Consider the following 13,527-nt stretch of genomic DNA (forward strand, 5'->3'; position numbering starts at 1 on the left):
CCGCGAGTGAGTGTGTGTCTGTGTCTTGATGTCAGGCAAGCCACTACAGAAAAGCTTTAACTATCACAAACGTACAGCATCAGATAGGAGCTTGCCTGTGTCAACGAACGAGAGAAAGATGAGAACAAGCGTGTGCGTCTCACTCGTCTTTGCGTGAGAGCGTATCACTATCGGGATCAAATCCATGTCAATTCACTCAGGGACGGGACAGAGAAGGAAACTGGAAACAATTACATTCAAATACTATCATCAAAGCATTTGCACTTAAATGTTTTCATGTTTGAATGCACGGAAGGAAGACATTTTTTACTTTGGGAAGGGGTATCAGTAATTTGTATACTAAAATTACTTTAGTTGGGTAATCACACAACACTCTACACTTAAAGCCAGTGTGACCCAATAGGAATACAAACTGGACATCTTATGTGTTTCTACTCAATCTATAAAGTAAGTAAATATGTTTTTCTGTTACAGTCACTTAGTTAACTGTAAAACAAGCTCCAATTTCTAGGCAGTCAAGTTAATTCCAGCAAGAGACAAGATAGTGATGGATCGCATTTCTAGCTTAAGTCACCTCTTACAGGAAAAGCACCTGGGTCAAAGTTCAAGTGGCCCCAGGGCTCCAGACTGCAATTATTTGGTTGCATTTTGTGACTATTTTTATACACACTGAAACAAGCATGCCCATGTGCCCTTTAAGCTTTTGCCACACGCAACGTAACTGTTGATCACCAGCAGGAAAGACAATTAATGTGTGTGTGTGTGTGTGTGTGTGTGTGAGCTTGTGCCTGTGTTATCTACACAGGTGATTGGCATGTGGTAGGCATACAGGAAAAACAACAAGCCTTCTCGACCAGATGGAGGCTCATGTGTTTGGAGCAGTGATTCAGTATATGTGCAGAGGTTGCTGCTTCACAGATCGGCAACACATCAAATTTAATGAAGCATTTGAATGTGAACGACACCAATTCTCACTCTACAGACAGTTTTACACTGAATGCATGTGTAGATTTTTATAGTTAACAATATACAAAGTACAATAATAACCCTGAATGGTTGCTACAGGATTTTATTCATTCTGGCTTGTGGTTGTGGACAAACTGGTTTCATGTTAGCAATTACAAAAGCATTTTTAATTATGGAAGAATTTCCACTTTTGGTTGAAGCCAAAATCTCTCTGAGGCAATACGTTAAATCTTGGTGTTGATGTACAATAATTTTTACATCTTTGATCAACCTTATTGGTCACCAATATCCTGTGCAGCTGCTTGTGTTTGTTCTTAACTTTTTAGACCTATACTACAAAGTAACTTACTTATTTGTGAGGGTGAGGGGCGGTTTTCCTCCAAATTGGCCCATTATTTATAAATCAGACATCATGTTGTATCAAAGAGAGTTGAAAGTAGAGACAGAGACCATAAACTCATTCGAAAAACATTTACTGAGCTGAAAAATTAAGTGAGATGTAGGGCCATTTTCACATAGACGTCAATACAATCTGATTTATTTTTTACAACCAGTAGAGTTGCCCTTCGACAGTTATTAGACAGAGCGCAGATTGAAGTTTCAGTATTTGGACTTTCCAAACCAGTTTCTAAGATCATTTTTATATACAACACACAGAGATATTTCTCAGTGTGAGGGAGGAAATATCATCCCATATAAATATGAATAGTGGCTGACCTGCTGTGACTCCTGTGCCACACTCACCACCATCAAACAAACACTTGTTTCAAAGGACATCCAGTCCGACTTAAAACCGTCACAACGAGATTTCTGGTAATTTTCATTCAGTTAAAATTAATGGATATTAATAGATTTTAAATGAGCCGTAGCTTTTCTTCACATTACTCCTCAAAGTGAAGAAAGATGTGTGGACTCACACAAACAAAGAAATCACTGTGGGACTGTTGAGGACTATTTAAATAAAGTTAAGCCTCCAGTATTCAGTCTGGCTGCCCCTCTGTGTTTCTGTTCTCCTGTTCCCTGTGTCACTGAGCACTAAATGGCTAATTAAGAACAGCAGCTTCAGGAAAAGTCTTTCATTTAACTCTCATTAGAAACAACTGCATAAACCAAACCAAAGAAAGATAGAAGAGAAGAGGAGATCAAGGGAGAAGTGTGTGTTTGTGTTAGTGTGTGTGTGTGGGAAAGCAGTCAGAGTGGAGACACTTTTACACCCCAATTAAGAGGCTGGGCTAGTTAAGTGTTTTTGTTTGGTTGTGGGGAGCAGGCCAACAGCACGCTTCATTGAGCGCCTCCATCCTTAATACTGTCATTTTCTTCCTCTCTTCAGCCTCCTCTAGCTTGGCCATTCGCCACTCTGGCAAAAGTGTGCGTGCGTGCGTGTGTATGCGTGTGTGTGTGTGTACCTGGGAGCCACACTTGAAAACGCCTTGCCATGTTTGTTTTGCTCTGTTTATTTTGCTTTGCCCCCCCCCCACCCACCCCCCAGCCTCCTCATCTGGCCCTCATCTTATCCACACTGACGGTCCATTTTCATTTGATGGCATGAGAAATAAAACACTAATGGAAACAACATTGAGGACAATTTCCATTTGCAAGGCAACCAAGACTGAGACAACAAAGTGAGCGTCCAGTTTATGATATGGCCAATGTGTACTTGGCATTTTGGATGTTATGACCACCATTTAGTGGTATCATACTGCAGACACTATAGACAAGATATTAAAGGAAGAGTTCAACATTTGGGTAAATAGTCAGTTTACGTGGTCTTCGGGCTCTCTGCAAAGGCTAAAAAAGATTAAACCACAAGTGAAATTGTACGAAGATCTAAGACAGTACTTGTTTAATCAGTACAAACTGTGTAAAATTAATCATGCCAATTCGTGGTTTTATGGTTTCTGAAGCCTAAACTAAATGCTGATATTTTGGTGTAGCTCAGTAGCCAGGAAACAGCTCCAACTGTAGACCTACACACAACTACTGGATCTCAGAAGGCAACTTGATTTGTTTTTACTGAACCTGAAGGCATTTTGATGACTCATTAGGAAGGGTTCACTTCATAGGAGAACCGGTGGATAGATTATGGTGACCAATGTAGAAATGCCAAGACAGTGTGCACATGTGAGAGGTTTTTCTTTTTTTTTGTCCCCTTTTTATGGAGTTGGAAAAAATCCAAACCAGTTCTTTCATAAGTTACAATGCCTTCTGAACTCCTGCGTGTCTAACCTTCTTTTTCATCCTTTCAAAGGCTGCTGTCACAGGTTTCTCTCTTCTAACAGACTCACGCCTACAACTGTACTTCCATGGAAATAAAGCTTCAGTTACACAGATCACATATACAGCATGAAGTTTCATGTTCAGTCCTTCTTTGCGCTCTCTTTTAGATAAGCTGGGAGAAGCTTTGTCTTCTAAAAGCATGCATAGCTGGAAATTATATTCTCTCTGAAGTCTGTTGACCAGTCATGTAGTGTGCTGGGCGATGTCCAACCTGCAGTCAACTCTAGTCAGGAGGAAGGTCACAAAGTCAAGCTGGATGACGCATTTTGACCCACTTCTATCGACCACCATCAGAGGGTCAACCTGTGCCACTGCCAGTCTGAAAAGGGTGTGTGTATGTGTGTGTGTAACAGTGAGTATTTTCCCACTGTGGCTTTTTTCAGAGGAGAGCTTAAAATTCTCATTTGTATGTGTGCCTGGAAACAAATGCACAAACAACAAAGCAGGTAGGCTCAGGTAGAGTGATCTTTATCCCGAAATGCCTGCTCTACTCTCTCTGCCGGCTTGTGTGTGTATGTTTTTGGTGCACGAGTTGTGCAAGCGCAGTGCTGGCTGGTGTCTGTCGGGCTGAACACAGTGTGCCAGGCCTCAGAAACAGATAGAGCCTTATCTAAACAGGAGATCAACTGTTTGTTCCCATTCTCTCGGTCTCTCATCTGTGAATGTTACCGTCACTTCCTCCCTTTCTGTTCTTTTCTCTCTTTACCTCTCATTTGAAAATCTCAGCCTTGTGTGCTTTATTTCTCTCCACGAATCTGCCTGTGCATGTGTCTATGATCCATCTGTCTCCATCTGCAAATATAGCACTGAATCATCTATACATTCAGTCCTCCTGCTGTCCTCATTTATTTCTCCACTTTCTGGAAAATTTAAACAAACTTCTTTGAAATTTGACAAGAAAAGAAACAAAAAATGGATATTAATTTTGACAAATGATGAACAATCAGAAGCAAAGGTAAACCATCACATTGAACTGTGCAGCATGAAACTTCAGTCTGGCCATTTTCTAATGAAGGTAAAAACACTGTCAGCTTGTGTCTGGCCTCATTCCCTTTTCTTCTTTCAGCCACACCAAGAGTGATTGTTTTTTGGATCTGGAGTATCAGGAGCTCTTTCTTGGATTCTTCAGAGGTCTTTTCAGCTATAGACCCCTCCAAACTGTGGTGCGTTTTATGGCTGATGTATTGATGCCAGCGAATGTTAAAACGGCAAGATTTACCTGGCGCTGATGAATTTAACCAGCACCATTTGGCAAACCTTTAAAGCTGAGTCCATGAGTGGAAACAAAGAGCAGCAGAGGGAAAACAACTGCTTTCTTACCACATCAATCTGGGTCTCGACTAATTTCGGAAACCCACTGACCTTGTTCTACCCAGGCATATACTGCCTACGCATTCTGTCTGTGACTTACAGCAGGTCCCACTGATCCATTAACCTCACTGATGCCAGCTCTGTTGACTGCTACTGGTGTCGAAATGCCAAATATTTTTTATGCATATTGACTAAGAAATGATAATTTTTCATTTTCTCTGTTCCACAGGGACAGTTACATGCAGGCTGTACTGCAGAGTGGCACATGTAGAGCTGGTAGAAAATCCACTGCTCAGACTATTGAGGCTTTTGGAAGATTTGATGTCTTGCAGGGAAAAAAACAACAACAACAACAACAACAACAAAAAAATCACACATTTGCACATTGAATGGGGAATTTCTGATGCCCAACTCTGGGGCACATTCCACGTATGTGCACAGGGCCACCTACTCCTCTTGTCCAAAATACACTGTTGTGCTACTGTTTCCGTGAAGGTAAATAAGCAACTACCAATGTTTAATCAGGCAGAGCCACAGTTACTGGAGCCTGAGTGGACATGACAAAAATCTACTACTGTGCTGAACTCCTCATCTGCATGCATACCTGAAAAAAGGGTTGTCAAACACACACACGAAAAAAACCCAGATAAAACAACACTGGGCAATGAATGTCAGATTGCATAAACTCTCCAGGCTGTTTTGATTGCTACAAAGTTATTCAACAAACCTGCACATTTAAAATTTGCATTTCTTGGTCCAAACACACACACACAGTTGCATGTGCACTAACACGTACACAAAGTGGTTTTCCTGCTTGTAAGGTGCATGTGTGTGATGAGGGGAATGCAGGCTCCCCCCTGGCTCTTGCCTAAGTCAACTGGAACCCTGTAAAACACAACAAAAACAACCCCATGGTTTCCACTCAAATATAAGCTTTAATGCCCCATCTAATGTGTCTGTGTGCATCCAAGTTTGTAAACCGGGAGTTTTTAATCCACAGAAGCCGTAATTACAGATCCTACTGTGTTTCATTGGGAAGCACTCCTCAAACACCTAAGAGAGACATTTTCTCTTTTTTGATGTTTACAACGCACAATCTTTTATCCCATCTCAGTTTACCTGCAGAGCTATCACATTCCCTCCATATCCTTCTAATTATACAATAATCTACAAAAAGAAATATGAAACAGCAAACAGATAATACTGCTGTTACTGTGACTCCTGTTATTGTTGTCAGTAACATAAAGTTTACATTAATATTTAATTCCATATATTATTCTACTCAAGAAAAACACTGATTGGAAAAACCATTGTGAGAGCGTTTGGCTGCCTTAAGATAAAAAAACAAGTGTGTGGCAATGTGGAAAGTGTGTCTCACGTCCATTTAAGTACACATATCTCAAACACAAACCAACATTTGCAAACATTTACAGTAAGTGTGCACATATCATCCCTATGTGTAGTGCACACTCTCACCCCCTTGTGCTACAGGGGCAGGCGACTATTGCGTCATGTTCTAGAAATGGCTCCTGCTTTGACACACAGCTCCTGACTAAACTGGTGGCTGTCACATGATGCAGAGCAAAGCTCATACCAGGTCCCCCGGCCGATCCAAAGCCAAGGAGACGGGAACACGCACATGTCCGAACAACATACCGTGCACGCTCTGGTTTATCAGTGGGCACTCTTAATCTTTCTTTTCCAGTCAGAGCTCTTCGTCTCTGAAACCACGTCCAGAGAGAATTACAGGGGAAAAAAATTTAATTGAGTGGAGTCTTTTAATTTAGCACAGTGGCAAGTGCATGGAAAGTGAGGCAATAAAGAAAAGTAGTATAACACCCTATCAAATGTTCAAATCAAATACAAATAACCTACTAATAGCTAAAATTGCCGACTTATGAATTATACGATGAGATTCACCTAACCTATAATCATTCAAGACTAATGATATTTTGTACAGCTACTCCAAAGCATGTTGCCTCTGTCTTTGTACTGTGGCCCTCGAAGACCTAGTTTTAACAAAATTATAGACCTAAAGAGCTTTCTGAATTCAAGAGTACTTTTAAATCAAAGATGTCTGATAAATAGCTTTTATTCTTGCAGGTTTGTGAGCTGTAGTAAAAGCAATTTCAATCTTATCTTTTACTTAAGTCCAAAATATCACTTCATAGTAAGTGTAATTTTTTTCCCGTGTCAAGCTTCAATTCATGGTTGTAACCTAACAATTAAAACAAGCTGAATACAGCGCGCTTTAACAAAGTCAAAACACTAAGGCAATGTGTGCGTGTGTTTGTGTGTAGAGACACAAAGAGAGCCATTTCCTGTATCACTTTTCCGACTGTGAGACCTGGCAGAAAATCGAGGAGCCAACATTATAAAGGCGGGCTGCAACAGTTGATGTTCAAGTATAAACACGGCCGGGGTTGTTACGCTTTGAATGCTAGCCTTTCTGACAGACACAGAGACAGAGGAGAAAAAAAACAACACAAGCTATAATCGCCTTCAAAAAATAATAAGCATTCTCTCTGTGTGTCTTACAATAGAAGCCATTCTCTGTTTTTATGGTAGAAGAGGAAAGACTGACTGACTGGCCAACACACTGGCAGTTGGCTGCCTGCAGCACCAAGCAAACCCACAGCACTCGCTTACTTAAAGGAGGGAAAATCTGAACAATTTCTAGCAAACATATGTACTATGCTGTTTATCCCTGTCCGTCAACTCCCCCGCTCTAACCTAATTCTTTTTGTGAATGTTCTTCCCATAATGCCTACCTTTAAACGTTCCTGACTCAACAGTGTGGTTGAGCCATTTCACACATCAAGCAGATCCCGAGCCTGTAATTACAGATTACTTGCCCACAATGGTCCAGTCAATGAATGCTAATCAGAGGGCGTGGCATGTCCACCACCCCTGGCTGCTGATATTAGGATCAGCCCTCCTCATCATAAAAATCATTACATAAGCCATTTGGAATAAAAACATCAGTCGCCTCAATTGATTTCTGGGAGGAAGAGATCTCCAGTGCATATTCTCATTATGTGTCTCAATGGACCACTTTACAACCAGCAGTGTGATGGATGCTGAAAAGGTGCTATACTATCATGTCTGCATACAACAGCTGGTCAATATGAATATTTTCTTTTCGCTGTTCTGTGCAAAAGATCTATTTTAATTTTCTCAATTTGGCGAATATCAGCTTTGATGAAATGGCCGACAACGATCGGTCGTCTAATTAAAAAAAGACAGAATAGACCCTCCATTGTTAAAGGCGCATTAACATAGAGAAACACTTACTTCTCTGACAGTGGTGCTGCGACCAGCATCTTCCTCTGAAGTGTCCATTGATAGTGTTCTGCGGGCAGATGGTCTGACCTTGGGCTGATCCAGGACACACATCTCCGCACTCCCTCTCATTCTTATTGGCAACGATGAAGTTGTCCTCCACCGAGTCCAGGATCTTGGACCAGTCCAGGGTGGCTAGGTAGCAAAGGTCCGGATTCTTCTCGATCCTCACAGCGCCCCGGGTGATATTCATCAGACTGTGAAGGCCCACCTCCTTCAGCTGCAGCATCTCGTAAAGCACAAAAGCGTAGTTGAAGAACAGGTTGTTGCCGCGGATCACCGTCAGGTTGGGGAAGAGATCGCTGAGAGTCTCGAGGCCATAGACCCTGAACAGCAGCACATAGTCCGTTACCACTCGCAGCTTCGGGTACCTGAGGCCTTGGAAGTCCTCGGTCTTGGTCTTAAACATGAGCAGAATCTTCAGGTGGCCCTCGATGATGGTGCAGTTCTCCAAAGACTGGAGGTTGGTTACATTGTTCCGGATGTCCTTGCTTGGGCAGACTGGAATAACAGAAATAAGAAAGGCATAGATGTAAGAGGCAAATATATTCCAGTTGTGAGATACACATTTTACACAGTTTCACGAGTACAGTTACACATGGTACTATAGTTCAGGCACCTTTCTCCTCCACCTTCCCTGTCTTTTATTCATGAGTAACTAAGGAGCAGCCAAATAAACAAAGAAGCTCAACAACAGTTTAATGTTAGGCACAAAGCTCCAGAGCTCACCAGCAAGTATGTATTTCAAGTGCACACTCAGTTCAGTTCATCACCAGCTAACTAAAATAAATGCAGTCTAAACCGTCCTGCAATAAATCTTAATACTAAAACATTTGGATCTGAAATACTTTAATTATTACCACCCATTACATCGTTAACTGATAAATCTGCTAATCGTTTGGCATATTAAGTCTTCCATCGCTGATAAAAAGGTGAATAAGAATGTGAGTGGTTTACGGGAAATCTGGCAAAAGACCAATCTTTGATTTGCAACAGTATTTAAACAACCAGATAAAAACATCAGCAAGTCCTTCTCTCCACAGTTCTGAGAAAATTATTGTATGGCAGTCTGACCTGAATGAAGCAGATAGAAGTGAAGGGGTTAAACAGAAATTAAGCCTGGAAGCAAAATGCTCATTCATACTGCTACATACACACACACACACACACACACACACACACACACACATTGGAGACCACATTTGGTCAACTTCACACACAAGAGCAGAGAATTAATTTGGAAGCAGTTACTTCAGGATATGTACAAAGAAAAGCAGAGTGATTCTGTTACTTGCAACAAAATAAAGAGAGACACTTTTCTACAACATTTAAAAGAAAAGCCCAAAGAGGGACATATGATGTCTCATAGTTAAAATCATACAAGACAGGTGTCACAGAAGAAAACAGCATTTTCATTGTTGCACCAGTATCAGACAGCTAAAAAAATTATACTTCAAAGACACAGCAACAATATTGCTATTCTGCTGTTAAGCAGTGTAGATGAGATGATCACATAGGCCGGATGTTTCACAACCAAACATCCCAAAAAAACGTTTTTGAATGTTATGTTAAAAATAAGACAGTCGTTGGCATAAACTTGTATGCAAATTCACAATTTTATTTACATTCATTCAACAACTCATTAAACTCTCTGGAAATGGTGAGGCATAAAATACTAATTTGTTCACATGACTCAAGCGTACTCATAACCATAATGGCCTAAAACAGATGGTTATGGCAAATAACCAACATGCAAGAAGATTGGATTTGAATTCAATTTGTTAATGGAACATTACAAACTTATTTCCACTACAAGAAACCAACATTAGCATCCTTTCCGCATTCATTTATTGGATTAAAACTGCAGCATCTAGAATGAGAGGAGGATGGATCGGAGGGCTTTTGAGTGTAATCATTCGATGGAAAAAATGCAATGCAACACAAAACAGTTCTATGTAAATTTAGAACAAACCATTCCAAACCAAATAACCAGGAAACATCTAATTTCAAGTACTGCACCCTTTATGTTAATCAATAGAATCTCCTTTTGTAAAAAGGAAAAACTGGTCTTTTGGGTGATAATGGCTATAAACTTGGGGCAAAAGAATTATTGAAAAGGGCTCCAAGGTAAAATGAGCCCCTTATCATTGAAGCAATCTAATGGTCTCCATATAGGCTGCTGTTTAAAATCAATGACATGGAGACACACCTTTTAATCACAATCTGTGTGCGAGTGTCTTTCATGCATCTTACTAGTGTAAACATATTTGGCACCTTTTGCTATTTTTCCAATTTATTACACTCCATTTCCCACCGACACTTTGCACGCTCTTAAAATCAAGAAAGAAAAAAAATTCAATCACACTATAATATGCATCGTAAAATGGGAGGGAAAATGGCTTAATTTACTGCAGTGGACTGTAGGGTTCCATCGAGTTGTTATTGGTCCTGGTCATTTCCCAGGTGTAAGCTACCTATTAACTTCCCATTCTGTTAATGGTTAGCGAGACAAACATGTCAACAGTCCAGCTATAAGCTCTGACCAACAGCACATCAATGGATCAGTTTAAGCTATTTTTATAACAAAGAGCACCCAAGTGCTTCAGATTATATTAACCCTTCAAAACCAAGCGTCATGGCCGGCAGCCACCACACTTCGAATCACTGTAAATTTGTGAGTCTTTGCTTTAATTTCTCAAAGAAATTCCAGCGGTTTCTGAAAGTTGCGCTTCACAACCATTATAGGGTCGTTACGGTAATGCTAGAAATCAGCACTGAAAGGCCAGCTGGGGAACCAAACCCACAATCTTCTCTAAACAGTATGCCTCCGTGCTGACCTCAAAAACATTTCAAATGAGGGAAATAATAATGGCATCTACATCTTGTGTATGCAAGAGGGTGTCTTAATTGAGCTAGAAATAAAGAATCAGTTAACTATAAACTTCTATAAACAATCAGAAGTCAACAACAGGGACCGTCCTGTTTGATGGCCTGCCTGTGGGTGACTGGATGTGTTCATGTGTGCTTAAGTGGCCCGCTATCACTGAGGTCAGATTGTGATAGATCCCTAAACATGAAAAGGAAACAGATCCTCAGCAGCATAAGTCAGTGTGAGAGGGAAGAAGCTCATCAGGATTTTAGAAAGCATGATATTTAAAATTATTCTGAAATTGTCACACATAGATGAGAAACAAGTGATGCAAAATCTGGCTCAGTAGCCCCAGATGGATGGAAGACATGTTGGCCAGATGAAGCCAATAATTATCTGGAAGTTTAAACTTGTTTTCTGCTAAAGTAGAGCTTTATAATTATGTGACTTAATAAATAATAAATTATGAATAAAAATAATAAAAGTTCTAATTAAACAAATGTGAGAAGATGTGCAGCAAAGCAAGCGGTTCACCTGATTGTGTTTGTCAAAAACATTTTTTGTGGCTTACAACTGTGTGTGGTATGTCCACTTTGCACACTTCTGAGTTTCTAGCAGCCAGAAAAAAACCCCATGAGGAGAATAAATCCATTTCAGCTGTTAATCCTCTCAACAGATAACAAGAGCTTGCAACAACAACAACAGAACACATTCACGCAATCTAACCAGCTTGCTTTGGCCACTCCCTCTTTATTAGATACTTACTGTAACAGACACCAAAACTCAAAAACAAACTTCTTACTTCAGTATATGGTAGTTGGTGTTATTCCCAGAGATAACAGCAACCTTACACCTCTCAGTCCCTCCTGTCTTATCTCCTAGACACATCAAACAGGCCTACAGGCCACCCACTCACTGTCAGGCACTAACCAGATACCAACTCTGCAACACAACATAGCAAACCACGTTACGCAACACCAACAGGGCCCGAGTCCATCTCACCTCTGCCCACAAAGCTCTTCCAAGACATAGCAAGAGGACACAAACATGACCTTTTCACGTTAATGTATCAGTCCCACTGCAGGTGAGAAATATTGTGTGGGGAAATTAGGTCTTTCTACCGGCACAGCAAGATAACAGGCCCGCACATATGTCACATCTCCTGCTGGAGAAGCTTCAATGACACAAAGAAATGTTAGTGGGCCATGAGGGGAAGCAGTCGCCGGTGCTGCAGGGAGTTCTCTCTGCAAAATGGAGTCTTTTTTTCAACTGACAGGAACGAGAGAGGAGGAAAGTGTGTTTGGAAGGAGGGGGGGGGGGGGGTCATCGGGGGCAGATGGGGAACAGGGAGTGCAACTAAAGGAATGGAGGAAAGGAAGGGTTGTTGGGCAGTTGGCGGCTGGGCTGTGAGAGCCACTGTGTCTTTAAAATAATGAGCCACCTCCTCCCTTTCTCCTCCCAGGTTTAGGGACGAGGGGGGGGGGGGGCTTAGGGGAGGCAAAGGGAGTGAATGGGGAGACCAAACGAGATTGAGTCGCAGGTCGCAAGCAAAAGAGGGGGAAAAGAAGGGGTGAGGGAGGCAGAAAAATGATGGGAGGGGAAGAGGAGAGGGTGAAAGTGTAACCTGAACCCGGGCAGGAACTCAGAGTGACGTAAAGGACCTACAGGACAGTTGGTGATCACATGCATGAATGGACGGCCGCTATGGACCGCGGTTGCACGATTAGCAACGTGCACACACAGCCTATGTAAGTGATGTTCGCCGACAATAAATAAGACGACACACAGAGACCACCAGTGAATGTGTGATGGACAAACATGGGACCACAGGACAGACGGAAACCGAGACCGAAGGGGAGACACCTGCTGCACAGTTTCTCATTTCTGTGTCATCGAAAGAAAAGAACCAGCCAAACAAAAAGGCTTGGGGGCTTTGACTTACATAAAAAGGCTAACTCAACAGGTTTGAGCTGCCTGTAATATGGAGGAAAAAAAATGGTAGACATTCTGCGTGTTGGAGGGGGGATTGGTGGACAATGAGTGTGACCCTTCTGTAGCTCACCCTCCCACCGAGGACCACCCATAAGCAGACAGCTTGATGCTCTCACTGGCTGTACAGGAGCTCTTAATTACAATAACAACCCAATCAACCGCTAATGAGCCGGGATATGGGGGGGGGGGGGGGGTTGTGTCTGAGCAGAGCAGAGAATGGAATAAATGGAATAACAGGGCACAGAGTGGAACGTACTGTACCATACTGTGGACATCTATATAGACGAAATGTGGGCCATCCACCCGCCTTCCCTGTCTGTTTGACACTTAATTTGGCAGCAGGAATGAGGGGAAGTGGAGGAGGAGGTGGTGGTGGTGGTATACATAAGGGGGTGACAGACAAACAGCAGAGGAGAAAGCACGAAGATGGAGCAAGGTGAATGAGTTTAAGTCTTAATGCGTCCCATCACAAAAGAGTTTCGTGCCAAAATCGCAACCATCAGGCGAGTACACTTCCTCAAAAATGTGTCCTGATACCAAACATGTGAGGGAGATGCTGTGGAGACATTTGGGTGCTGTTTGAATAGTTATGAGGGCCTTTCACACATTCATGCTGGTCTTTTCACACATTCATTCTGTAAAATGAACTGAATAAATTGCTCTGTGAAGGCAACAGCTTCTGTTATCTGCACAAGCAATTCTTTGACATTATTGGACACAAGATATGGTTTAAAGTAAAATCTTGAATGCAAACATTTAGGAAAACAAAC

At 41.7% G+C, this 13,527-nt stretch overlaps 1 protein-coding gene across 1 annotated transcript in view; it reads right to left on the reverse strand.

The window, feature by feature from the left end:
* Positions 1 to 13,527, reverse strand: part of insrb (insulin receptor b) — a 74,804-nt gene that overhangs the window by 45,440 nt on the left and 15,837 nt on the right. The window contains exon 2 of the mRNA XM_029500854.1: positions 7,849 to 8,397. Coding sequence (XP_029356714.1) covers positions 7,849 to 8,397 — 549 coding nt within the window. The remainder of the gene's footprint in view (positions 1 to 7,848; positions 8,398 to 13,527) is intronic.

Source organism: Echeneis naucrates, chromosome 4 (genome assembly GCF_900963305.1).
Source record: "Echeneis naucrates chromosome 4, fEcheNa1.1, whole genome shotgun sequence".
Lineage (NCBI taxonomy): Eukaryota > Metazoa > Chordata > Actinopteri > Carangiformes > Echeneidae > Echeneis > Echeneis naucrates.